This window comes from Bombina bombina, chromosome 3 (genome assembly GCF_027579735.1).
Source record: "Bombina bombina isolate aBomBom1 chromosome 3, aBomBom1.pri, whole genome shotgun sequence".
In the NCBI taxonomy this organism is placed as follows: Eukaryota; Metazoa; Chordata; class Amphibia; order Anura; family Bombinatoridae; genus Bombina; species Bombina bombina.
Genome location: NC_069501.1, coordinates 1180366809 through 1180392342, shown reverse-complemented (window position 1 = coordinate 1180392342; position 25534 = coordinate 1180366809). Strand labels below are relative to the sequence as shown.

General features: G+C 40.1%; 1 protein-coding gene across 1 annotated transcript in view; it reads left to right on the top strand.

Annotated features, from left to right (window-relative positions):
- Nucleotides 1–25534, top strand: part of PIWIL4 (piwi like RNA-mediated gene silencing 4) — a 684822-nt gene that overhangs the window by 339309 nt on the left and 319979 nt on the right. Inside the window, exons 9-10 of the mRNA XM_053705591.1 lie at nt 7491–7608; nt 11284–11395. Of these exons, the coding sequence (XP_053561566.1) occupies nt 7491–7608; nt 11284–11395 (230 nt within the window). The remainder of the gene's footprint in view (nt 1–7490; nt 7609–11283; nt 11396–25534) is intronic.

The following is a 25534-nucleotide window of genomic DNA, read 5'->3' as shown; positions in this document are numbered from 1 at the left end:
GGAAGGCTGTCATTTCCCCTCATGTGGACCGGTAAGCCATTTTCTTAGTCAAGCAAACAGAATAAAGGGCTTAATATGGGCTATAAAACTGGTAGACACTTTATGGGCTAAATCGATTGCTTTATTTGGGCATTTTATTCATGTTTATGCTGATAATTCACATTTATAAACTTGGGGAACGTTTTTTAACGGCAGGCACTATGTTAGACACCTTTTCCAGTCAGGGAGGGCCTTCCCAGTTGTAGGCTGAGCCTCATTTTCGCGCCATTACTGCGCAGTTGTTTTTGAGAGCAAGACATGCAGATGCATGTGTGAGGATCTGAAAGTAGCTGGAAAAGTTTCTAGAAGGTGTCACTTGGTATCGTATTCCCCTCTGGGCTTGGTTAGGTCACAGCAAAGGCTATAGCTGGGACTGTATAGGGGTTAAATTTGTAAACGACTCCGGTTCCGTTATTTTAAGGGTTAAAGCTCTGAAAATTGGTGTGCAATACTCTTAATGCTTTACGACACTGGTAATTTTTGAACAATTCCTTCATACTTTTTCACATATTCAGTAATAAAGTGTTTTCTGTTTAAAATTTAAAGAGACAGTAACGGTTTTGTTTTAAAACGTTTTTTGTGCTTTATTGACAAGTTTAAGCCTGTTTAACATGTCTGTGCCTTCGGATAAGCTATGTTCTATATGTATGAAAGCCAATGTGCTTCCCCATTTAAATTTGTGTGATAATTGTGCCATAGCGTCCAAACAAAGTAAGGACAGTACTGCCACAAATAATGAAATTGCCCAAGATGATTCCTCAGATGAGGGGAGTAAACATGATACTACATCATCTCCTACTGTGTCTACACCAGTTTTGCCCACGCAGGAGGCCCCTAGTACATCTAGCGCGCCAATGCTTATTACCATGCAACAATTGACGGCTGTAATGGATAACTCCATAGCAAATATTTTATCCAAAATGCCTACTTATCAGAGAAAGCGCGATTGCTCTGTTTTAAACACTGAAGAGCAGGAGGGCGCTGATGATAATTGTTCTGTCATACCCTCACACCAATCTGAAGTGGCCATGAGGGAGGTTTTGTCAGATGGGGAAATTTCAGATTCAGGGAAAATTTCTCAACAAGCTGAACCTGATGTTGTGACATTTAAATTTAAATTAGAACATCTCCGCGCACTGCTTAAGGAGGTGTTATCTACTCTGGATGATTGTGACAACTTGGTCATTCCAGAGAAATTATGCAAGATGGACAAGTTCCTAGAGGTTCCAGTGCACCCCGACGCTTTTCCTATACCCAAGCGGGTGGCGGACATAGTGAATAAGGAGTGGGAAAAGCCCGGCATACCTTTTGTTCCCCCCCCTATATTTAAGAAATTATTTCCTATGGTCGACCCCCGAAAAGAAATTATTTCCTATGGTCGACCCCAGAAAGGACTTATGGCAGACAGTCCCTAAGGTCGAGGGGGCAGTTTCTACTCTAAACAAGCGCACTACTATTCCTATCGAGGATAGTTGTGCTTTCAAAGATCCTATGGATAAAAAATTGGAGGGTTTGCTTAAAAAGATTTTTGTACAGCAAGGTTACCTTCTACAACCCATTTCGTGCATTGTTCCTGTCACTACAGCAGCGTGGTTCTGGTTCGAGGAACTAGAAAAGTTGCTCAGTAGAGAGACTCCATATGAGGAGGTTATGGACAGAGTTCACGCACTTAAGTTGGCTAACTCTTTTATTTTAGATGCCGCTTTGCAATTAGCTAGATTAGCGGCGAAAAATTCAGGGTTTGCAATCGTGGCGCGCAGAGCGCTTTGGCTAAAGTCTTGGTCAGCGGATGTGTCATCCAAGACAAAATTGCTTAACATCCCTTTCAAAGGTAAAACTCTATTTGGACCAGAATTGAAGGAGATTATCTCAGACATCACTGGGGGAAAGGGCCACGCCCTTCCACAAGATAGGCCTTTCAAGGCCAAGAATAAGTCTAATTTTCGTTCCTTTCGCAATTTCAGGAACGGACCGGCCTCTAATTCTGCATCCTCTAAGCAAGAGGGTAATGCCTCACAACCCAAACCAGCCTGGAAACCGATGCAAGGCTGGAACAAGGGTAAGCAGGCCAAGAAGCCTGCTGCTGCTAACAAAACAGCATGAAGGAGTAGCCCCCGATCTGGGACCGGATCTAGTAGGGGGCAGACTCTCTCTCTTTGCTCAGGCTTGGGCAAGAGATGTTCAGGATCCCTGGGCACTAGAACTAGTTTCTCAGGGTTATCTTCTGGAATTCAGGGAACTACCCCCAGGGGGAAGGTTCCACATGTCTCACTTATCCTTAAACCAAATAAAGAGACAGGCGTTCTTACATTGTGTAGAAGACCTGTTAAAGATGGGAGTGATACACCCAGTTCCAATAAAGGAACAAGGAATGGGATTTTATTCAAATCTGTTCGTAGTTCCCAAAAAAGAGGGAACTTTCAGACCAATTTTGGATTTGAAGATCTTAAACAAATTTCTCAGGGTACCATCGTTCAAGATGGAAACCATTCGAACGATTCTACCCACTATCCAGGAAGGTCAATTTATGACTACCGTGGATCTAAAGGATTCGTACCTACATATTCCTATCCACAAAGAACATCATCAGTTCCTAAGGTTCGCCTTTCTGGACAAACATTACCAGTTTGTGGCCCTCCCATTCGGGTTAGCCACTGCTCCAAGGATTTTCACAAAGGTACTAGGGTCCCTTCTAGCGGTTCTAAGACCGAGGGGCATTGCAGTAGTACCTTACTTGGACGACATTCTAATACAAGCGTCGTCCCTGTCAAAAGCAAAGGCTCATACAGACATCGTTCTGGCCTTTCTCAGATCACACGGATGGAAGGTGAACATAGAAAAAAGTTCTCTGTCTCCGTCAACAAGAGTACCCTTCTTGGGAACAATATTAGATTCCTTAGAAATGAGGATTTTTCTGACAGAGGTCAGAAAGTCAAAACTTCTAAGCACTTGTCAAGTTCTTCATTCTGTTCCACGTCCTTCCGTAGCGCAGTGCATGGAAGTAGTAGGGTTGATGGTTGCAGCAATGGACATAGTTCCTTTTGCACGAATTCATCTAAGACCATTACAACTGTGCATGCTCAAACAGTGGAATGGGGACTATACAGACTTGTCTCCAATGATTCAAGTAGATCAGAAGACCAGAGATTCACTCCGTTGGTGGCTGACCCTGGACCATCTATCCCAGGGAATGAGCTTCCGCAGACCAGAGTGGGTCATTGTCACGACCGACGCCAGTCTAGTGGGCTGTGGCGCGGTCTGGGAATCCCTGAAAGCTCAGGGACTATGGTCTCGGGAAGAGTCTCTTCTCCCGATAAACATTCTGGAACTAAGAGCGATCTTCAATGCTCTCAGGGCTTGGCCTCAGCTAGCAAAGGCCAGATTCATAAGATTCCAATCAGACAACATGACGACCGTTGCGTATATCAATTATCAGGGGGGAACAAGGAGTTCCCTGGCGATGAAAGAAGTTACCAAAATAATTCAATGGGCGGAGGATCTCTCCTGCCACCTATCTGTGATCCACATCCCAGGTGTGGAAAACTGGGAAGCGGATTATCTGAGTCGTCAGACATTCCATCCGGGGGAGTGGGAACTCCACCCGGAGATCTTTGCCCAACTAACTCAATTATGGGGCATTCCGGACATGGATTTGATGGCGTCTCGTCAGAACTTCAAGGTTCCTTGCTACGGGTCCAGATCCAGGGATCCCAAGGCGACTCTAGTAGATGCACTAGTAGCACCTTGGACCTTCAACCTAGCTTATGTATTTCCACCCTTTCCTCTCATTCCCAGGCTGGTAGCCAGGATCAAACAGGAGAGGGCCTCGGTGATCTTGATAGCTCCTGCGTTGCCACGCAGGACTTGGTATGCAGACCTGGTGAATATGTCATCGGTTCCACCATGGAAGCTACCTTTGAGACAGGACCTTCTTGTTCAGGGTCCATTCGAACATCCAAATCTGGTCTCCCTCCAGCTGACGGCTTGGAGATTGAACGCTTGATTCTATCAAAGCGTGGGTTTTCAGATTCTGTGATAGATACTCTGGTTCAGGCCAGAAAACCGGTAACTAGAAAGATTTACCATAAAATATGGAAAAGATATATCTGTTGGTGTGAATCCAAAGGATTCCCATGGAATAAGATAAAAATTCCTAAGATTCTCTCCTTTCTACAAGAAGGTTTGGAGAAAGGATTATCTGCAAGTTCTCTAAAGGGACAGATCTCTGCTTTATCTGTCTTACTACACAAAACACTGGCAGCTGTGCCAGATGTTCAAGCATTTGTTCAGGGTCTGGTTAGGATCAAGCCTATTTACAGACCTTTGACTCCTCCCTGGAGTCTAAATCTAGTTCTTTCAGTTCTTCAAGGGGTTCCGTTTGAACCTCTACATTCCATAGATATTAAGTTACTATCTTGGAAAGTTTTGTTTTTGGTTGCTATTTCTTCTGCTAGAAGAGTTTCAGAGTTATCTGCTCTGCATTGTTCTCCGCCCTATCTGGTGTTCCATGCAGATAAGGTGGTTTTGCGTACTAAGCCTGGTTTTCTTCCAAAGGTTGTTTCTAACAAGAATATTAACCAGGAGATAGTTGTACCTTCTTTATGTCCGAATCCAGTTTCAAAGAAGGAATGTTTGTTACACAATTTGGACGTAGTCCGTGCTCTAAAATTCTATTTAGAGGCTACAAAAGATTTCAGACAAACATCTTCTTTGTTTGTTGTCTATTCTGGTAAAAGAAGAGGTCAAAAAGCGACTTCTACCTCTCTTTCCTTTTGGCTTAAAAGCATCATCCGATTGGCTTATGAGACTGCCGGACGGCAGCCTCCTGAAAGAATCACAGCTCACTCCACTAGGGCTGTGGCTTCCACATGGGCCTTCAAGAACGAGGCTTCTGTTGACCAGATATGTAAGACAGCGACTTGGTCTTCACTGCACACTTTTGCCAAATTTTACAAATTTGATACTTTTGCTTCTTCGGAGGCTATTTTTGGGAGAAAGGTTTTGCATGCCGTGGTGCCTTCCGTTTAGGTAACCTGATTTGCTCCCTCCCTTCATCCGTGTCCTAAAGCTTTGGTATTGGTTCCCACAAGTAAGGATGACGCCGTGGACCGGACACACCAATGTTGGAGAAAACAGAATTTATGCTTACCTGATAAATTACTTTCTCCAACGGTGTGTCCGGTCCACGGCCCGCCCTGGTTTTTTAATCAGGTCTGATGAATTATTTTCTCTAACTACAGTCACCACGGTACCATATGGTTTCTCCTTTATTTTTCCTCCTGTCCGTCGGTCGAATGACTGGGGTGGGCGGAGCCTAGGAGGGACTATATGGCCAGCTTTGCTGGGACTCTTTGCCATTTCCTGTTGGGGAAGAGATATTCCCACAAGTAAGGATGACGCCGTGGACCGGACACACCGTTGGAGAAAGTAATTTATCAGGTAAGCATAAATTCTGTTTTTTACTGGGTCACGTATGTGTGTGTTGTAGTAGAGTGTTGGTGGTGTGTGTGATTTGTAGAAGACTGTGTGTGGTGTGAATGTTGTATAAGAGTGTGTGGTGGTGTGTGTGTTGTAGGAGAGTGTTTGTAGTGTGTGTGATTTGTAGAAGACTGGGTGTGGTGTGAATGTTGTATAAGAGTGTGTGGTGGTGTGTGTGTTGTAGTAGAGTGTTGGTGGTGTGTGTGATTTGTAGAAGACTGTGTGTGGTGTGAATGTTGTATAAGAGTGTGTGGTGGTGTGTGTGTTGTAGGAGAGTGTTTCTCAACCGCGGTCCTCAAGTACCCCAACAGGCCAAGTTTTTATTATAGCTGAACCAGCATAGGTGAAGTAATCAGCTGATCAGTAACCATGGTTACTAACCTGTTCTCACCCATTAGCTGATTATTTCACCAGTGCTCAGTACAGCTATAATGGAAATCTGGTCTGTTGGGGTACTTGAGAACCGCAGTTGAGAAACACTGTTATAGGAGACTGTGTGTGTTTTATGAGAGCATGTGTGTTGTGTGTTGTATGAGAATGTGTGTGTTATGTGTTGTATGAGAGTATGTGTGTTATGTGTTGTATGATAGTGTGTGTGTTATGTGTTGTATGATAGTGTGTGTGTTATGTGTTGTATGAGAGTGTGTGTGTTATGTGTTGTATGAGAGTGTGTGTGTTATGTGTTGTATGAGAGTGTGTGTGTTATGTGTTGTATGAGAGTGTGTGTTATGTGTTCTATGAGAGTGTGTGTTATATATTGTATGAGATTGTGTGTGTTATGTGTTGTATGAGTGTGTGTGTGTTATGTGTTGTATGAGAGTGTGTGTGTTATGTGTTGTATGAGAGTGTGTGTGTTGTGTTGTATGAGATTGTGTGTGTTATGTGTTGTATGAGAGTGTGTGTATGTGTTGTATGAGAGTGTGTGTATGTGTTGTATGAGAGTGTATGTGTTATGTGTTGTATGAGATTGTGTGTGTTATGTGTTGTATGAGATTGTGTGTGTTATGTGTTGTATGAGAGTATGTGTGTTGTGTTGTATGAGAGTATGTGTGTTATGTGTTGTAAGAGAGAGTGTGTGTGTTGTGTTGTATGAGAGTGTGTGTGGTATGTGTTGTATGAGAGTGTGTGTTATGTGTTGTATGAGAGTGTGTGTTATGTGTTGTACGAGAGTGTGTGTGTTATGTGTTGTATGAGAGTGTGTGTATTATGTGTTGTATGAGTGTGTGTGTTGTGTGTTGTATGAGAGTATGTGTGTTATGTGTTGTATGAGAGTATGTGTGTTATGTGTTGTATGAGAGTATGTGTGTTATGTGTTGTATGAGAGTGTGTGTGTTATGTGTTGTATGAGAGTGTGTGTGTTATGTGTTGTATGAGAGTATGTGTGTTATGTGTTGTATGAGAGTGTGTGTGTTGTGTTGTATGAGAGTGTGTGTTATGTGTTGTATGAGAGTATGTGTATTATGTGTTGTATGAGAGTATGTGTGTTATGTGTTGCATGAGAGTGTGTGTGTTATTTGTTGTATGAGAGTATGTGTGTTACTTTTTACAACACTTTCAAACTTGACTCCAATTAGGAATAAAGAACGCACACATTTTACTCACTTTTCCAAAAATTTCATCTATCTTGTTGTCAGATATTTTCAGACCAAGCATAAAAATAGGGTTGCTAAGGTACGTGGTATCATGGTGATGGGTCAATTAAGTACATCAGAGAGTTGGCTTTCTTAAAACTGTTCCTAATAGTGGGGAATGGATCAGAAAATTGGCTTCTCGCTTTATATATTTTTCTACGTTATATCATTAATATGTCAGTGATATTTACTGTTACTGTTGTTTGTTGTGAAATGCCCTTTTTCCATTAATATCATAATTAAGCCACTGGCAGCAGATTCCATTTTGGAATCAAGCCAACTATTTTATGTACAGCATTAATAACATAAGTGTGCAATAAACTAATTGCTTTGCATTCCTAGGACTAACAGCTCGAGCACTTGCAGATTTTCGCTTGATGAAGGATCTTTCAGTGGAAACACAGTTAGATCCAGAACGCAGACAACAGAGGCTGCAGAAGTTGATAGGAAGCATCCAAAGGTAATTTATATAAAAAAAAAAGATTAAAGGGACATTCAAATCAAAACTTAAAGTGACACTGAACCAAAATATTTTTCTTTTGTGATTCAGATAGAGCATGCAATTTTAAGCAACTTTCTAATTTACTCCTATTATCAATTTTTCTTCATTCTCTTGCTATCTTTACTTGAAAAAGAAGGCATCTACGCTTTTTTTTATTGGTTCAGAACTCTGGACAGCACTTTTTTTATTGGTGGATGAATTTATCCACCAATCAGCAAGAACAACCCAGGTTGTTCACCAAAAATGGGCCGGCATCTAAATTTACATTCTTGCATTTCAAATAAAGATACCAAGAGAATGAAGAAAATTTGATAATAGGAGTAAATTAGAAAGTTGCTTAAAATTTCATGCGCTATCTGAATCACGAAAGAAAACATTTGGGTCCATTTGTCCTTTGTTCTCTTGATAAAGGGACATTCTGGTCAAAATTTAAATGCATGTAAATTGATTACATCTTTGAATAGAAACATATTTGTAATATACAAGTATTGACAGAAATGCTTCTAGTAAAACTCATCAGTGCTTCAGTGCTAACATTTTTCTCTGCATGTGCATGTGTTTCATAGCTAGATGTTCTCACTGCTGTAGCTTTTTAAATACTGCAGCTGCTTATAGCACCAGTGGGGCTTGTATCATGTCAGCAATTAACAAATCGAGGCCAATTTAACAAAGGTCTTGCGGACCTGATCCAACAGTGCGGATCAGGCCCGCAAGACCTCGCTGAATGCGGAGAGCAATACGCTCTCCGTTTCAGCATTGCACCAGTAGCTCACAAGAGCTGCTAGTGCAACGCCGCCCCCTGCAGACTCGCGGCCAATGGGCTGCCAGCAGTGAGGTGTCAATCAACCCGATCATAGGTTAGGGTTAGACTTAGGTTTAGGGGTTAATAAATTTAGTATAGTGACGGCGACGTTAGGGGCGGCAGATTAAGGGTTAATACTATTTAACTAGTGTTTGCGGGAGTGCGGCAGTTTAGGGGTTAATATGTTTATTATAGTGGCGGCGATGTCCGGAGCGGCAGATTAGGGGTTAATAAGTATAATGTAGGTGTCGGCGATGTCGGGGGCAGCAGATTAGGGGTTAATAAGTGTAAGATTAGGGCTGTTTAGACTCGGGGTTCATGTTAGGGTGTTAGGTGTAAACATAAATTTTGTTTCCCCATAGGAATCAATGGGGCTGCGTTACGGAGCTTTACGCTGCTTTTTTGCAGGTGTTAGACTTTTTCTCAGCCGGCTCTTCCCATTGATGTCTATGGGGAAATCATGCACCAGCACGTACAACCAGCTCACCGCTGACTTAAGCAGCACTGATATTGGAATGCGGTATGGAGCACAATTTTGCTCTACGCTCACTTCTTGCCTAATAACGCCGGGTTTATAAAAACCTGTAATACCAGCGCTTTAGGTAAGTGAGCGGTGACAATAACGTGCAAGTTAGCACCGCACCCCTGTTACCGCAAAACTCGTAATCTGGCCGTTAGTAAATTGAAAAGTCTTTTAGGGTTAAAAGGTATATTTTATATGACAAAGTGTTTGAATGGAAAGGGCTATAATATATATATATATATATATATATATATATAATATTTGTAAACATTTAATACTATGTGAAGAAGAGGAATGTACAGTATTTACTACTCAATTCGGGTTAGCGCTGTAGGTTTAGCATGCAAACGATAATTGTTAGGATTTTTTTTTTAAATTGGACTTTCCATTGAAATCTATATGGAGAAGTTAACACGGTCAAGTCCTACAGTTAGCGCTCGTCGGGTTTAACTTGCATGCTAACTTTTTACTTTTTACTTTACCACTCCACTTGTAATCTGACTCATTGTTGTATGGCTGTATTTATTTATTTTCTATTAAGTGGGGGTTTTTTTTAGTTACATTTTTATTCTTTATAAAGCATTTAGAAATATAACCCTTGGAATAGAGCAGCAATGAATTACGTAATTACGTAGTTAATAATGACAAGAGATGCAGCCTTATGTCTCTTGATATTTAAAAAAAAAAACAGGGGCCCGATCCGATATGCAGCGGCGCCCGCAAAAGCCGGCGACGCCAAAATTTGCGCTGGTTTGGTATCCTATATACGGCGTAACCTAGAAGTTACGCTCGTATATTTCTGCCGTCGCCCGTAGTTTTTTGGGCCATAGACAGGTATACCAAACCAGCGCAGTTTGGTATCTAATATACAGCGTAAGGACATACGTGGCAAAAATGGAGAAATCTTACTCCATTTTCACCTCTAGTTGGAAAAGATGTGGAAAAAAGAGGACGACCCCTAGTGCAAATCAATTATGGAGATATAATGAGTATCAACTTAGTAACAAGGGAATACTCACAAATTGTATTGCACACTGTAGTGCAAATGGAGCATACTAGGTATATTATGGTGACCTAGTGCACATTTAAACCAAGGTAGTGCTGCTGCAGTGGGAGATGAACTCCAAGTGAGCTGTTGATGAACGTCAGGACCAAAAAGAAGAAGACTCCAGTATAAAAATGGATGTAAAAGATTTAATAAAAACAAGTGGTTTTAAAAAACACAGATCAGACAATAAACCTGTGTTAAAAACAATGCTACGCGTTTCTAAGCGCTGACCGCGCTTTTTCCTCAAAATACAGCCGTAGTAAGCCTTACGCTGTCTATTGGAGCCCCGTAACTCCCTAAACTACCTGCTAAATAACTTAACACCTAACGCATGCGCAATGTCTATCTACCTGTCAACCGTGATCCCCCGCCGCAATCCCTAATAAAGTATTTAACCCCTAAACCGCCGCTCCCGGACCCCGCCGCCACCTACATTAAAAGTATAACCCCCTAATGTGATCCCCCTACACAGTCGCAAGCTACATTACATACCCCCTAATGTGAGTCCCTTACACCGCCGCCATCTACCTTACCTACCCCCTAAAGTGAGCACCTACCCCGCCGCCATCTACCTTACCTACCCCCTAAAGTGAGCCCCTACCCCGCCGCCATCTATCTTACCTACCCCCTAAAGTGAGCCCCTTACACCACCGCCATCTATTTTAAAAATATTAACCCCTAATTTAATCCCCCTACACCGCCGCCAGCTATATTAACTATATTAACTCTAATTATATTAGGGTTAATATAGTTAATATAGTTATTATATTATATATATTAACTATAATCAGATTCAAGTTCAATCCGATTAGGGGTTAATAACTTTATTAGGTGGCGGCGGGGTCCGGGAGCGGCGGTTTAGGGGTTAATACATGTTTTATTGTTAGGATAGTGAGGGGGGATAGCGGATAGAGGATTAGACGTGTCGGGCTATGTTTGGGAGGCGTGTTAGACAGTACGGGAGATTTTATAACTTTAGTCAGGTTTTGTAGGCGCCGGCAGTTTCTAAAGTGCCGTAAGTCACTGGTGACTCCAGAAATTTGTGTTTACGATTTCTGGACATCGCTGGTTTGTCAGACTTACGGCACTTTAGCCTCTGACGGCGCCGTATATAGGATAGCTCGAGTTGCAAGCTGAAACTGCGGGCGGCGGGGGTTACCTCGCTTGCGCCGCAAACTACGATCTTTATCGGATCGCGCCCCAAGAGTGACAATAATGTCCAGTAACATTGTTAATAGACTGATTTCTTCTTTTTCACAGTAACAGTTCGGCTCGATCAGAGCTTGAGGCTTGGGGGATGCATTTAGAGAAACAAGTATCTCTCACAGGAAGAATAATACCACCAGAGAAAATCCTCATGAGGGACCATATTGTGAGTATACATTTTATTTCTCACTCTTGTAGTGAATATTATAATGTATTGGTTGATAGAGATTCAGAGAAATATTAGTTATTTGTTTTCCAATAAAAAGAAATGTATTATTTTTTCTATATGTTATCTCTTTTTAATAATTGTTCATATACTTTATTTCTACATCTGTAGTATTGATAATTGCTATACATATTACCGTATGTTGATGTATCATAATATGTTTGATTTATTTTTTCAGAAAAAGGTAGCGTAGATTAAGGGGACATGAACCCCAAAATGTTTGTTTTTATAATTCCGATAGAGCATATCATTTTGCACAGTTTGACAATTTACTTCTATTTTCAAATTTGCTTCTTCATTGCTGTTCTTGAGCCTACCTAGATATGTTTTGCAACAAAGGATACCAACAGAACTAAGCGTATTAGATAATAGAAGTAAATTAGAAAGTTGTTTGAAACTGCATGGTGTATCTGAATCATGAAAGTTTAATTTTGAATTTAATGTCCCTTTAAGTGATTAAAAAAAACAATGGTCCTATGTTTGTTGCTAATCATAGTAATGGGTCAGTGTATAGTGACAATCATGCTTGAGTGTTTGGTTGATCTTCCTTTTTTAAATACAAATTCTTAAGTTTAGTTTTTGCAAAACTTACAAAAATAAAATTTAAAGTTGTGATCAATTTCAGACTTCAAAAATGTTGCAATGAAAAATATATTAGTGTACAAGCAAAACTGCATTTTTTTAAAAAGTGTATATATCTTATAAAACAAGATTTATAATCCTACTTGGTATCTTCTGTTCCTGCACCACCCTTCATTTCCTTTTTTGGCAGGGCTGTGACATAGGGAGCTGTCCCACCCACTCTCTAAATAGCCTTCCTAAAGGCTTTCAAAGGGCTGGACAAGAGTGTCATACGACTCACACACTGATTGGATGTTCATTGCAATTGTCGAACAAAAAAAAGATAGAGTTCATCCCAGTGGGCCAGCATAACATTGTAATAGAAAAATTAGAATATGCACTGATTTAACCCTTTTCATGGATAGATTAAAAAAATAGGTACACATATACCTGTTTACTGGGAAAGATTACATATACAGGTAGCCCTCAGTTTACGCCGGGTTAGGTTCCAGAAGGAATCGTTGTAAATCCCTGGACCTTCAAAATAATTAATTAATGTTTCTAATGTCCCTGGACCTTTAAAATAATCACACAACACAGAATATATAATTAAACTAAGTTAAATGAACAACAACATTTGCTAAACACCATTATAAACGTAATAAAATAATCATACAACACAGACTTCACTTGCATATTTTACTGCAAACAGTTCTTGCTATGCATTCCAATTTGGACTGATTTATAGACAGGAAGATCTTGTTCCTTTGAAATCTGCTCAATAGCTCAGGTCTGGTTAAACTGATTAATTTCAGCTTCAGCTTGCTTGGTTTTGCTGCAACACAAGCGGACAGCTCCACCTACTGGCTTTTTTAATAAGTGCACTGCTTCTCAATGCTTTTCAATAGCAGTCACATGACTGGAAAAAAAGGTTGTTATTCTGAAACGGTGTAAATTGAACTGTTGTAAAACGAGGGCCACCTGTATGGCATTTGAATAGCTAAAGTTTACCATCAGTTTAAATATACCTTTGGGAGTGCAGCAAAATAGACCAAATAGTTACACAAAATATGGTATTGGCACAGATCCACTTGAAGATTAGTTAAAACGGTTTTAAATGCTGCAATACACTGTTCTGAGTAAACCTGAGCTTGGGTGGGGTGTTTTAAAGCATCACATTGTATTGGAGCTTCATTCTATTAGAAAGACGGAAGTAGGAATGATTCAGCCTTTGCTTCATTCTCCCTGAAGTGCATTGCTGCTCTTGAGCCTACCTAGATATGTATTTTATTTAATGTGTTGAAGAAGACTGAGTAGAGACTCAATAAGTAACTACACAAAGACAGGGATTTCAGCATAACAAATTGTGATAGATTCAGTGCATATCATTTATTGGGCCAACACGTAGTGAAAAAAAACATCAATAAATTAAAACAAACAAAATAACTATGGTTAATATGAAATACATTCAAAGAGAAACAGCTCCATTTACTTACGGTAAATAAAGAAAATTAAGAAAATAGGCAACGTCTCCACTAGAGGGTGGCTTTGCGACCTAGGCAAAAAAATTCCACCATAGTGACCCTTGAGGATCTATGCCTAAATTCTACACAATCTAAATATATTAATTACCATAAGAGGCAAGAGTACTTTGTATGTACATAAGTAGCAGATATATCAGCATACACAAAGGAAAAACCTTGCAACACCTCCACCAGAGGGTAGCTTCGATATACTAGCGAAAATTGCGGCTTCCATAGTGATCCTTGAGGATCTATGCAGAGATTTTTATACATAAGTTACAAAGTACACAATAGGAATACAAAGGTAGCCTAGGTGATACGGGGTATGCACAACATCGATTTCAGAGGACACCACTATAATTCAATATTTTGGGCATCATGAAACAAACTGTATAATTAGGATTTATGTGCACCCCCAGATATATCAGAATGCCACTAGTATAGGGCTGAATATTACATAAGCTGTTACAATAAAGTGCTAGAAGCTTCAGAAGTACTTAAAACATAGCATAGTTTGCGGACATATTGTGCGGATATTTAGCCCAATGTTAAGCCCACAAAAGACTCTGCGTGGTAAGCCTATATGTTCCATTTATGGGAAGGTGCATAGGAAGGTGCGTGTATAGTTACCAACTTAAGTCCTCCATAGAGAGCATGCTTCCTTAGAAAGGGTCCTCCCAAGTGGGTGTCCGGGGTGTATAAGGCAGATATGCCAAAGGAAAGCAACTGCCAAAACAAACCTCAAGCAAACCAGCTGCGCTTAGTATTTAGCTATGCGGCCACAGTAGCAGATCATCCAGCCGTTCAGGTATTAAGACAGAGCCGCCCGCTCTGATGACGTCACTGCTGGCGCACTTTTCACCCCCCACATGACTTCAACGTCATTGGGGCTTCCTCGGGGCAAACGTTCATTGGAGGATCGACTTCCAGCTTATTTAAAGTCCGCGACAGAATTTTATTTGTTCCTCACGCTTTTACATCATCCAATTGGATAGTCGCCAGGACTAGGTTCAGATATGAGGATGAGAACCAGGAGGGACTACAGGGGGGACTTCTAGGTGAACACCCACAAATGAAAGTAGATTAATTGCAAATTGTTAATTTATCTTTCTTTTTAAAGACACGATGAGTCCACAGATTTTATCCTTACTTGTGGGATATTCACCTCCTGGTCAGCACCACAGCAGAGCTGCTATATATAGCTCCTCCCTTCCCTCCCACTCCAGTCATTCTCTTTGCCTATGTTAGTGATAGGAAGAGGTAAAGTGAGGTGTTAGATTAGATTCTTCAATCAAGAGTTTATTATTTTTAAAGTAGTGCCAGAGAGTGCTACTTTGTTCTAGGGTGTAGCCGTAGTCCACATCAGTCTCTGCAGTAGAGCATTTTAAAGCAATGGGAACTTTCTCTGCGCCTCCCATATTCTGATGCTGCCCTTACCAAGAAAACCTGAGGCATTTTTAACAGGATTTTCGCTTATTTACAGGGCCATGGGAGGGAGAGGACCTCCTAAACCTGGAGACTGCCTTTGCTGCCAGGCAGAAGATAGGGTAAGTGCTAACTTTATTTCTGGGGAGAGGAACTCAGAAAAAGTTTGGGGCACCTTATTGATTTAGACCTTATGGATCTTGGACACAGACTCTCCTAGTTTATCAGGAGACGTTGTAGCAGCTAGAACTCAGGCACTGGGTAATGTGTTTAATCTCCTGCGGTCTCATCTAATAGAGCCGACAGTGAGATTATATTGATTTTTTTACAAAGCTCTAAGGGGTTTCTCTGTTCTCTGGCTTCCGGTAACAATTAGACATTCAGCTGTTTAGACTTAAACACAGCGTTATTACACTGGTGACCAGGAGATCGTGTGTTTAAGTGTTATTCTGTTTGTCACAGTGTGAGTTTATCAGAAAGGAGACAGTAACGCTAAGCAGTTTTTATTTGCAGCTTGAAAGATTTCTCCTTTTGCTCCTTTATTTAATCAATGGCGACCGGGAGATGGTTTGTGTGACGCCCACGAGGGACGGAGCTTACAAAGGGCGCCAAAGTTTTTCAGGGGCTCTTCCTTCCTAGCACATCCGGTTGTCGGAAGAGACGGATAAATGTGTGTCTCAGATATTGCGCTTCAGTCAGCGCTATTGCAAGGGCAGGGTTTGTGTTGAGAGGCTGCCTGATACCTCAGATGGGTTAACCTGAGGTGTAAATAGCAGTTATGAAATTCCTCTCTTATTTTATCAATCATTTCTGTCTCAGCAAAATAAAGCAATTACTCTTTAAAAATTAAAGAGACAGTAACGTTTTCCTATGTGTTACTTTCTATTGACAACAGTTTAAGTCTTTATTCAATTATTCTGCCAGATGTACAGATGAGAGTCAGATTGATTAAGTGCATATTTAACACATGCAGTGCCCTGCGGTTCCTCACAAATTCAATCTGGATTTGCTGTGCAAAATATCACTTTTATATTTAATTATTCTGCCATATGTGAGGCAGATTGATTAGGAGTATACATTACATTTTCTAACTCACAGGCAGTGCCCTGCGGTTCCTCGCAATTTCATTCTGGAATTGCTGCACAAGACATTACTTCTTTCATGTCATGGCGATAGCTGTGAACAAAGAAGTAACGTTTCTGATAAACTCTACAATGTTTGCATGTTAATTTTAGCTTACCTCTGCACAACAGAAATAATAAAAAAAAAAAAAAAAAAGTTACTTTTAACATTTAAAGAGACAGTAACTTTTTTTTTTATGTGATAATCTTGTTAAGGAATCCATCTGTTTATTATAATTCAGGTTGGTCCAAGAGACCCTGCTAGAGGTCTCTGGTTTTAGGCTTGGATTTCAAGGTGGTTCTACCAATCCACTTCTATTTCTCATTTATTGGGAAGTCTTTAAGATAAGGATAGACTTGTTCTAAACCTACTTCTTCTAGGCGTATACTGCTTAAGAGCCTAGTGTCAATGGTCAAATATACAACAAATTTCTCCTAGGTGTTCCAAAAAAAAAAATGTTATAGACCACATGGAGTTGCCCTGTTTTTAATACATTCTTGGATTTAAAATGTGCATGAGGTTTATTCACTCAAAATAGTGTGATTGACTCAGTTGTGGTTATTTTGAATGTTTCTTCCCTATAACTAAGGAGGAAGATATTTCGGTAACACCGGACAAGGAATTCACAGTCTCGGATGAGGTAACTACCTTTATCCAATCAAAAGCTCCTTGAGGAGGTTTTTAGCTACTCTGGGTGCCTCCAACACCAGTAGGTTATTCTAATATTATGATGGACCCTTAATGGTGGAAGTATTCCTGTACCAGATAGGGCTATAGGGTTTTGCCCCTTTTTTCTTCTACTCTTAGAAGAAAGGAGATAACCAAGGGAATTGGGAATTTCCATGTTGGTTTAGAGTCTTTTAATAAAGAATAGTTCCTTCAAGACTCTATGCAGTTGAAGGACTCTATGATTAATAATAGGGGTCTACATTGTCAACCTGCGGTTGGTGTGACTTCTGTTTTCCAGTGCAGCGATACTCTCTAGGGACAGACAGGGTTCTGTCTTTCACAATCCCCTCTCACAGGTATAGGAGAAGGGCCTTTAATGAGTAAGTGAAAAGGAAATAAGAGAGAGTGTCATTTCTCTCAAGATTTCCAGGGAAGATCTTTTATTCCTCCTACCTAGCTCGGAGATCAATATCTGACTTAGCATAGGGTAATCAGTTTATAAGTCTTGCTGCTGACTCAACATGAGGGGCGTGTACCCGACTCCTAAGGGGGCGGTTCTCCTCTATCATGTTTGGTTTGGTGTTCATTATCTGTCCGTGGTTCCCAAAAAGGTGGGAACCTTCAAACCAATTTTAGACCTCAAGAGTCTAAGCGAATTTCTCAGGCTTCTGTCTTTCACAAAACTATTTGTACCATTCTTCCTCTAATCCAGGAGGGTCAATTTACGACAACAGTGGATTTCCAGGACGCATATCTACATGTTCCTATCCACAGGGTTCATCACAAGTTCAGAAGTTTCTGGGATCTTCATTGGTGGTACTAAGGCCACGGAGCGTTGGTGTGGCATCTTATCTGGACGATATCTAGTCCAGGCGCCATCTTATCAGCAAGTAAGATCCCATACCGACATGGTGTTATCTTTTCTGAGAACTCTAAAGGTACATTTGAAATAGAGTTTCTTAGTCCCAAAGACAAGGGTGATTTTCTTGGGAATCATGAGAGATTCCATATCTATACAGTTTTTTCTGACAGAAGTCAGGAAGTTAGAGCTCGGTTCCACCTTAGACTTCGGCAGTTAAGCATGCTCAGGCAATGGAACGGAGATTATGCGGACTTGTCTCCTTGAATAACCCTGGAGCAGGAGACGAGGAGACTGCTTTTACAGACCGTCTTGGGCGTTTGTGACAATGGACGCTAGCCTTCTAGTGTGGGGAGCTGTCTGGGGTTCCCGACAGGCTCAGGGAGTTTTGATTCAGTCAGAATCTGTTCTTCCTATAAACATTCTGGACCTGAGAGCGATCTTCAATGATCTTCAGGCCTGGCCTCATTTAGTCTTGATCCAATTTTTCAGCTTCCAGTCGGGCAACATAACTTTAGTGGCTTACATCAGTCAGGGAGGAATGAGGAGTTCCTTAGTGATGACCAAGGTAGCCAGGATATTTTATTGCTCGCTGTCGGCGATCCACATCCCAGGGGTCTGGGAGGTGGACTTTCTGAGCAGGCAGACCTTTCATCTGGGGGAGTGGGAACTCCATCAGGAAATGTGTTCTCCCGCCTGATTCTCCAATGGGGTCAACCAGAGTTAGATCTCATAGCGTCTCGACAGAATGCCAAGCCCACAAGATACGGGTCAAGGTCCAGGGACTCCCAGGGGGAACTGTTAGATGCTCTGGCGGTTCCTTAGACCGTTTAGTCTAGCATACCTTTTTTCCTACATTTGTGCTTCTTCCTGGAGTTATTGCTCGAATTAAACAGGAAAGGGTGTCAGTGATTTTCTTTGCTCCGGCTAGGCGTTGCAGGATTTGGTATGTAGATTTGGTGGACATGTCATCGCTGCCACCTTGGAGACTTCCGTTGCAGAAGGACCTTCTAATTCAAGGGTCTTTCTTTCTCCCAAATCTAGTTTCTCTGAGGCTGACTGTTTGGAAATTGAACGCTAAATTTTGTCTAAGCGGGGTTTTTTCTGATTTGGTCATAGAGACCATGATTCAGGCTAGCAAACCTGTAACTGGAAAGATTTACCATAAGATATGGCGTAATTTTCTTTTTGGTGTGAATCCAAGGGCTACTCATGCAGTAGAGTTAGGATTCCTAGGATTTTGTTTTTTCTCCAAGAAGGTTTGGAGAAAGGCTTATCGACTAGTTCCCTACAGGGTCAAATGTTGGAATGATGTTTTTTTTGTTATACAAACGTCTGGAGGATGTTCCGGATGTACAATCTTTTTGTCAGGCCTTGGGCAGGACCAGGCCTATGTTCAAGCCAGTTACTCCTCCAGGGAGTCTGAATTTAGTTTTTAAACTTCTTCAAGGGGCTCTGTTTGAGCCTATGCATTCCTTAGATATTAAGTTGTTATCTTGGAAAGTTTTATTTCTTGTTGCTATTTCCTATGCTTGTAGAGTGTCAGAGCTTTCGACATTGCAGTATGAGTCTCCTTACCTTATTTTCCATTCAGATAAGGTAGTTTTATGTACTACATTAGGATTTATTCCTACGGTTACTTTTGTTTGGAACATTAATTAGGAGATTGTTGTTCCTTCCTTGTGTCCTAATCCTTCTTTTTAGAAGGAACGAATGGACGTGGTCCATACCTAAAAGTTTTCTCCTGCAGGCGTCTAAGGATTTTCATCAGTCTTTTCCTTGTGGTTTTCTTAGGAAAACGTAAGGGACAGAAAGCTATGGCTACTTCTCTTTCTTTTTGAAAGAAGAGTATATCCAATGACGTAGCTCAGTTGGTAAAATGTCCTGACTACAAAGGCCTGTCCAAAGGTCCCGGCTGGGCCGACTCAGCATTTTATCCTTCCAGGGTCGATACAATGAGTACCATTACATATGAGATTTGAGGCTAATGGACCACAGCCTCCAGAGAGAGTTCCGGCTCGTTCCATAAGGGCTGTTGCTTTCTCATGGGCATTCTCGAAGGAAGCTTCTGTGGAACAGATTTGCAAGGTTGCACCTTGGTTTTCTTTCACACCTTTTTCAAAGTTCTTTAAATTTGATACTTTTATTTTGGCTGAGACCGCTTTTGGGAGAAGGGTTCTTCAAGCAGTGGTGCCTTCCATTTAGGTTCCCTGTCTTGTCCCTCCCTCCCTCCCTTATCATCCGTGTACTCTAGATTTTTTATTGTATCCTACAAGTAAGGATGAAATCCGTGGACTCATCGTGTCTTTAAAAAGAAAAGAAAATTTATGCTTACCTGATAAATTTGTTTCTTTTTAGACATGATGAGTCCACGGCCCGCCCTGTTCTCTGAGACAGGTTATTATTTTTTGTAAACTTCAGACACCTCACCACCTTGGCTTTTCCTTTCTCTTCCTAACTTCGGTCGAATGACTGGAGTGGGAGGGAAGGGAGGAGATATATATATAGCAGCTGTGGTGCTCTTTGCCTCCTCCTGCTGACCAGGAGTTGAATATCCCACAAGTAAGGATGAAATCCGTGGACTCGTCGTGTCTAAAAGAAACAAATTTATCAGGTAAGCATAAATTTTCTTTCTTTCCCTCTCAATAATGCTCATATCAGTCTATTGAAGAAGGGTTTGTCTTTTTGTCCAGCAAATGGCCTAGATAGATTCACAGTTATAAAAGACTTGCACCTATTTGCGCGAAAAGTAGTCCTTTCATATGTAATGAAAGGTAACCAAAATCAAGAAATATTTCAAGTACCTTCTAATACTAATATAAGCCAAGAAGATCAAGCTACTGTGGATACTCTGGTACATTTGCTGTAGGAAAATGAGATACCTCAATCAATTCTGGTTTTAAAAAGGAAATCTAAATTTATGCTGTCACTAGCTCTTGTACCTGCGGTACAACTGTTTGAGAGAGAGGTAGAGAAGCAAATAAACAAAATACCCATTTAATAAAAAATAACTTAAATAGAAAATAGTCTATATGTGCGCTAGAACAAAGCTGTAGATTTAAATATAATTTTAATTCTTTGATGTGTATCAATTCATCATAAGTAGTTTAAAGCATTTGCAAAATATATGCAAAATGTATTTGCAAATTGAAAATATTGAGTATGAATGTGTTATTTGTGCTTTAGTGCATACATAAAATAAAGTTTTCAACAAAAGATATCTATAATATAAAAAATAATTTATTGGGTATTTATAACATACTTGAATAATTGCTAATTTTTTCTAGATTGATTGTACTATAGTCAATCAAATGCAAAAAATACAAAATTGTTAAAATACAATAAAATACAATTTGTCTCAATGGACTTGAAAAAAATCTTTTAAAATCTCCTTTTAAAATTGTACCACCTGCTTATTATATGTGTTTCAGTTCGGTCGCTAAAAAGTAACTGATATTCAATGATTTTAATATGAGTCCAGCACATAGGATTTTATCCTTTTTTTATATAGAGTTGATAAATGTCGCTTAGTGGTGCGGTACCTCTAACTGGTTAAGCTATATGTCTACAATCAACTGAGGAGGTTGGTAAGTTGGTTTGTTAGTCTGAAATACCTTTATCCAAGTACACTCAAAAGTCACACAAAACTTCATATAAAGCTGAACGGCTCTCCGATTACTTATGGGTTTACCGTTCTGATAATATGAAATGAGCAGAGCCTCAGCACGGGTGTCTGTGGAGTCTCATAATGGCTGCTTAGCCCACTCACCGCTTCTCCGATGTAGTCTGGTAAGTCCGTGTCACTTGATCCTAGCAACACGTCAGCAGGGATTTAAGCGTAGTGATCCGTGGTCTATGATGAAAGTCCTTACTCTGCGCAGAGTTTGTGGATAAAAAAGTAATTCCTTAAAATCCAATACCATCCTTCTTCTGTGTACACAATTAAATTAAATTAATGATCTTGATAAAGCCATTTATCAGTGAAACGCGTTGATTGTATACCTTTCTAAAAGAAGAATTGTATTGGAGTTTAAGGAACTACTTTTTCATCCACAAACTCTGCGCAGAGTAAGGACTTTCATCATAGACAACGGATCACTACACTTGAATCCCTGCTGACTTGTTGCTAGGATCAAGTGACACGGACTTATCAGACTACATCGGAGAAGTGGTGAGTGGGCTAAGCAGCCATTACGAGTCTCCATAGACACCCGTGCCGAGGTTCTGCTCATTTCATATTATCAGAAAGGTAATCCCATAAGTAATCAATGAGCCATTCCATTTAAAAGGTAGGCACTTAAATAAGGGGTGTAAGAGTCCGGACTTAGTTTGCTAGCCAACCACTATCAGCTTTATATGAAGTTTTATGTGACCTTTGAGTGTACTTGGATAAAGGTATTTCAGACCAACAAACCAACTTACCAACCTCCTCAGTTGATTGTAGACATATAGCTTGACCAGTTAGAGGTACCCCACCACTAAGGGATAATTATCAACTCTCTATAAAAAAAGGATAAAATCCTATGTGCTGGACTTTCATATTAAAATCATTGAAAATCAGTTACTTTTTAGCAACCGAACTGAAACACATATAACAAGCAGGTGGTACAATTTTAAAAGGAGATTTTAAAAGAAGATTTCTTTCAAGCCCATTGAGCATATTGTATTTTATTGTATTTTAACAATTTTGTATTTTCTGCATTTGATTGAAAATGACCGGTCATATTATCTGAATTTTAAAAGTGAATTTTTAGGAGCAATAAGCAATTATTCGAGTATGTTATAAATACCCAATAAATTATTTTTGATATTATAGATATATTTTGTTGAAAATTTTATTTTATGTATGCACTAAAGCACAAATAACACATTCATATCCAATATTTTCAATTTGCAAATACACTTTGCATATATTTTGAAAATGCTTTAAACTACTTATGATGAATTGATACACATCAAAGAATTAAAACTATATTTAACCCTACAGCTTTGTTCTAGCGCACATATAGACTATTTTCTATTTAAACTATCACTTTCTTTCTGTTGTAAGAACAGGGAAGTATATGTAGCAAGGGTTTCAACTAGCACTATACTAAACACCTGTAACCTTTCTAATAAAAAATAACTTACACGCAGGGAAAGACTAGCCCTTAATGAACTAATGAATAAGTCTGGTATTATAATGTAACAGGCGAACAAGGGGGGAAACCTTGTCACGAATGAGAACAATTATGTAAATGAGGTCAAAAGGCAGTTGAGAATTAAAGATCAGTACCTCCCTCTATCAAATAATCCCATAACTAAGATGCAAGCAGAATTAATCCACTTAGTAAATAAGGCAAGAAAGGAAGGTCTAATTGATAATAAAGCATTTAGGTATCTATATATACAGAATCACAGTCTTTTATTGTATCCCAGAACTCCACAAAAATATGAGAGATCCTCCAGGAAGGCCCATAATATCTGGGATAGGGAGCATCCCCGACTTCTGGGAAATTATGTAGACACTTTCTTGAAGCCATTCCTTCAGACCCTACCTTCTTATGTAAAAGACACCAGTGATCTTCTGAGGAAGTTGGATGGAATAGAGGTTGAACAGGACACTATCTTAGTCTCCCTTGATCCATTCCTCACAAGATTGGGCTAAAAGCAGCAAGACAATTTTTGGAGAGTAGGGGTACCCCTTTCGAGAAACATACAGAATTTGTATTGGAACTCTTGGAATTTATTCTAACAAACAATGTTTTTGTTTTTGACCAAAAGTTCTATAAACAGATTAGAGGAACAGCGACGGGGGCAACTTGTGCCCCATTGTACGCATGCTTCCATCTAGGTCTGTGGGAAATCTCTGTTGTCTTCTGGGATCTGCAAGAATGGATCTACAAACATGTCCCAATTTGGCTGCATTATGTCGATGACGTGTTCCTCCTTTGGAGGGACACCAGTGAGTCATTGAAGGAGTTTGTGAAAATATTGAATACAAATATATTCAATATTCTCTTGACCTTTGAATATAATGAGGAGGAATTAACATTTTTGGATGTAAAAATTAAAAAAGAGGGAAAATCGCTGGCCACTGAAATCTACCGAAAAGAAGCTGCCACTAATAATATATTGGAGGCATCAAGTCACCATCCCCAATCCCTGATACAAGGGATACCAGTAGGACAATTTCTCTGCCTAAGGAGAAACTGTTTGAGTATGAGGAAATTTGACACTCAATAGAGACACATGCAATAGAGATGTATAATAGGTTTGAAAATAGAGGGTACTCTAAATGAAACTGAAGGTATGCCATAAATATGGCTAATAAAGAAAAGAGGGATGACCTGCTCTATAAACAAAAGACAGGAACTGTTGATCAAAAAGTGCTGTTCTTTACTGAATATAACTGCCACTGGGAAAAAAATTATACAATTCTCTCAAAAAAATGGCAAATGCAAAGAAGGTGTGGGATATTAGTTGTGGTGTGGGTGGGATCCGTGGCGAGTAATATTTTGGCTTGGCAAGTAGCTGAAGACTTAGCATTTTGAACTATATATATATATATATGCACAACAGAAGAACAACATAACAACAACCTAGCCAAAAAGTAATAGATCAAGCAAACCTAAAGAGTGGGGCTGCCGAGTGCTGAAGTGAGTATCATGTAAAAATCGCCTTTCATTCGTTTCATCACTCACTAAAGTTACAAACTGCATTTGAAAGCACTATCAGCACAAGAACTGTGGTTCAGAAGCTTTATGAAATGGATTTCCATGGCCAAGTAGCTGTACGCAAGCCTCGCATCATAATGTGCAATACCAAGCGTCAGCTGGAGTGGTGTAAAGCATGTCACCACTGAACTCTGGAGCAGTAGAAATGTTCTTAGGAGTAATGAATCATGTTTCACTATCTGGCAGTCTGATGGAAAAATCTGTGTGGCAGATACCAGGAGAACACTACTTACCGGAATGCATAGAGACTACTGTAAAGTTTGGTAAAGGAGGAAAATAGGTTCTTGGGCTGTTTTTCAGGTGGTTTTGGGCTAGGCTCTTTAGTTCCATTGAAAGGTTTTCTTAATACTATAGGATACAAAGACAAATTAGACAATTAGTTGCTTTAAATTTTGTGTTCCAGCACAAAGTGAGGTCCATAAAAACTTGAGGTGTTCGATGTGAAGGATCTAGAGAGTATATTTGAAAAAACCAATGGCACTACCCGTGGTATAGGTATTTACGTCTTCCTTTTTATTATTAGTTTAATATATTAAATCAAGTAAAAGATGGGGTGCAGTGTATTGTATTAGACTTGTAAACTGGGTTTTTCAGTTGAAAAGAAAGAATACACATATTGCACTCAGAGACATATTGTATTGTAACAGTATTAATGCTCTCTTGTATATAAGTCAGAGTATTCTTAAAGTGGTCTTTTAGTTTTAACTGCTGTTGAAAGCAAAATAAGTCCACTTGTATATCAAAGGTATCACATTTCGGGGTTAGGGAAAAATGACAGGCCCTTGTTTAAAAGTGAATATTCTGCATTGGATAAAGTACAAGAGCTTACGTTGTATACTATGCTTTCTGCTTGCGGGCAGTACTTTTCTTTGTTGTTACCATGGTGTTTCCTACCGCCCCTCCTATTGTGTCGGTGTCTGACCCCGCAGGTAAAGGGGGTCTATGTGAAGACCTAGTACTGACTCCACCAGTAGCAGTTGTAACACGTTGAGAGCTAATGGCTTCACTCCCGGACGAGTGCCCCCCACTGCTATCCACTGTCTCAAAGTTCACCCGTCTATTCTTATTATACCATCCCCTTCTCTGAAAAGGCATGTCCTGTTTCCCATATATCCATCTGTATGCCTTTCTTTCCCTGTAGTCATGTTCAACCGTGTTATATTTTTTATTTTTAAATGCAAGTAGTTCCTTGGGATCTTTGCCG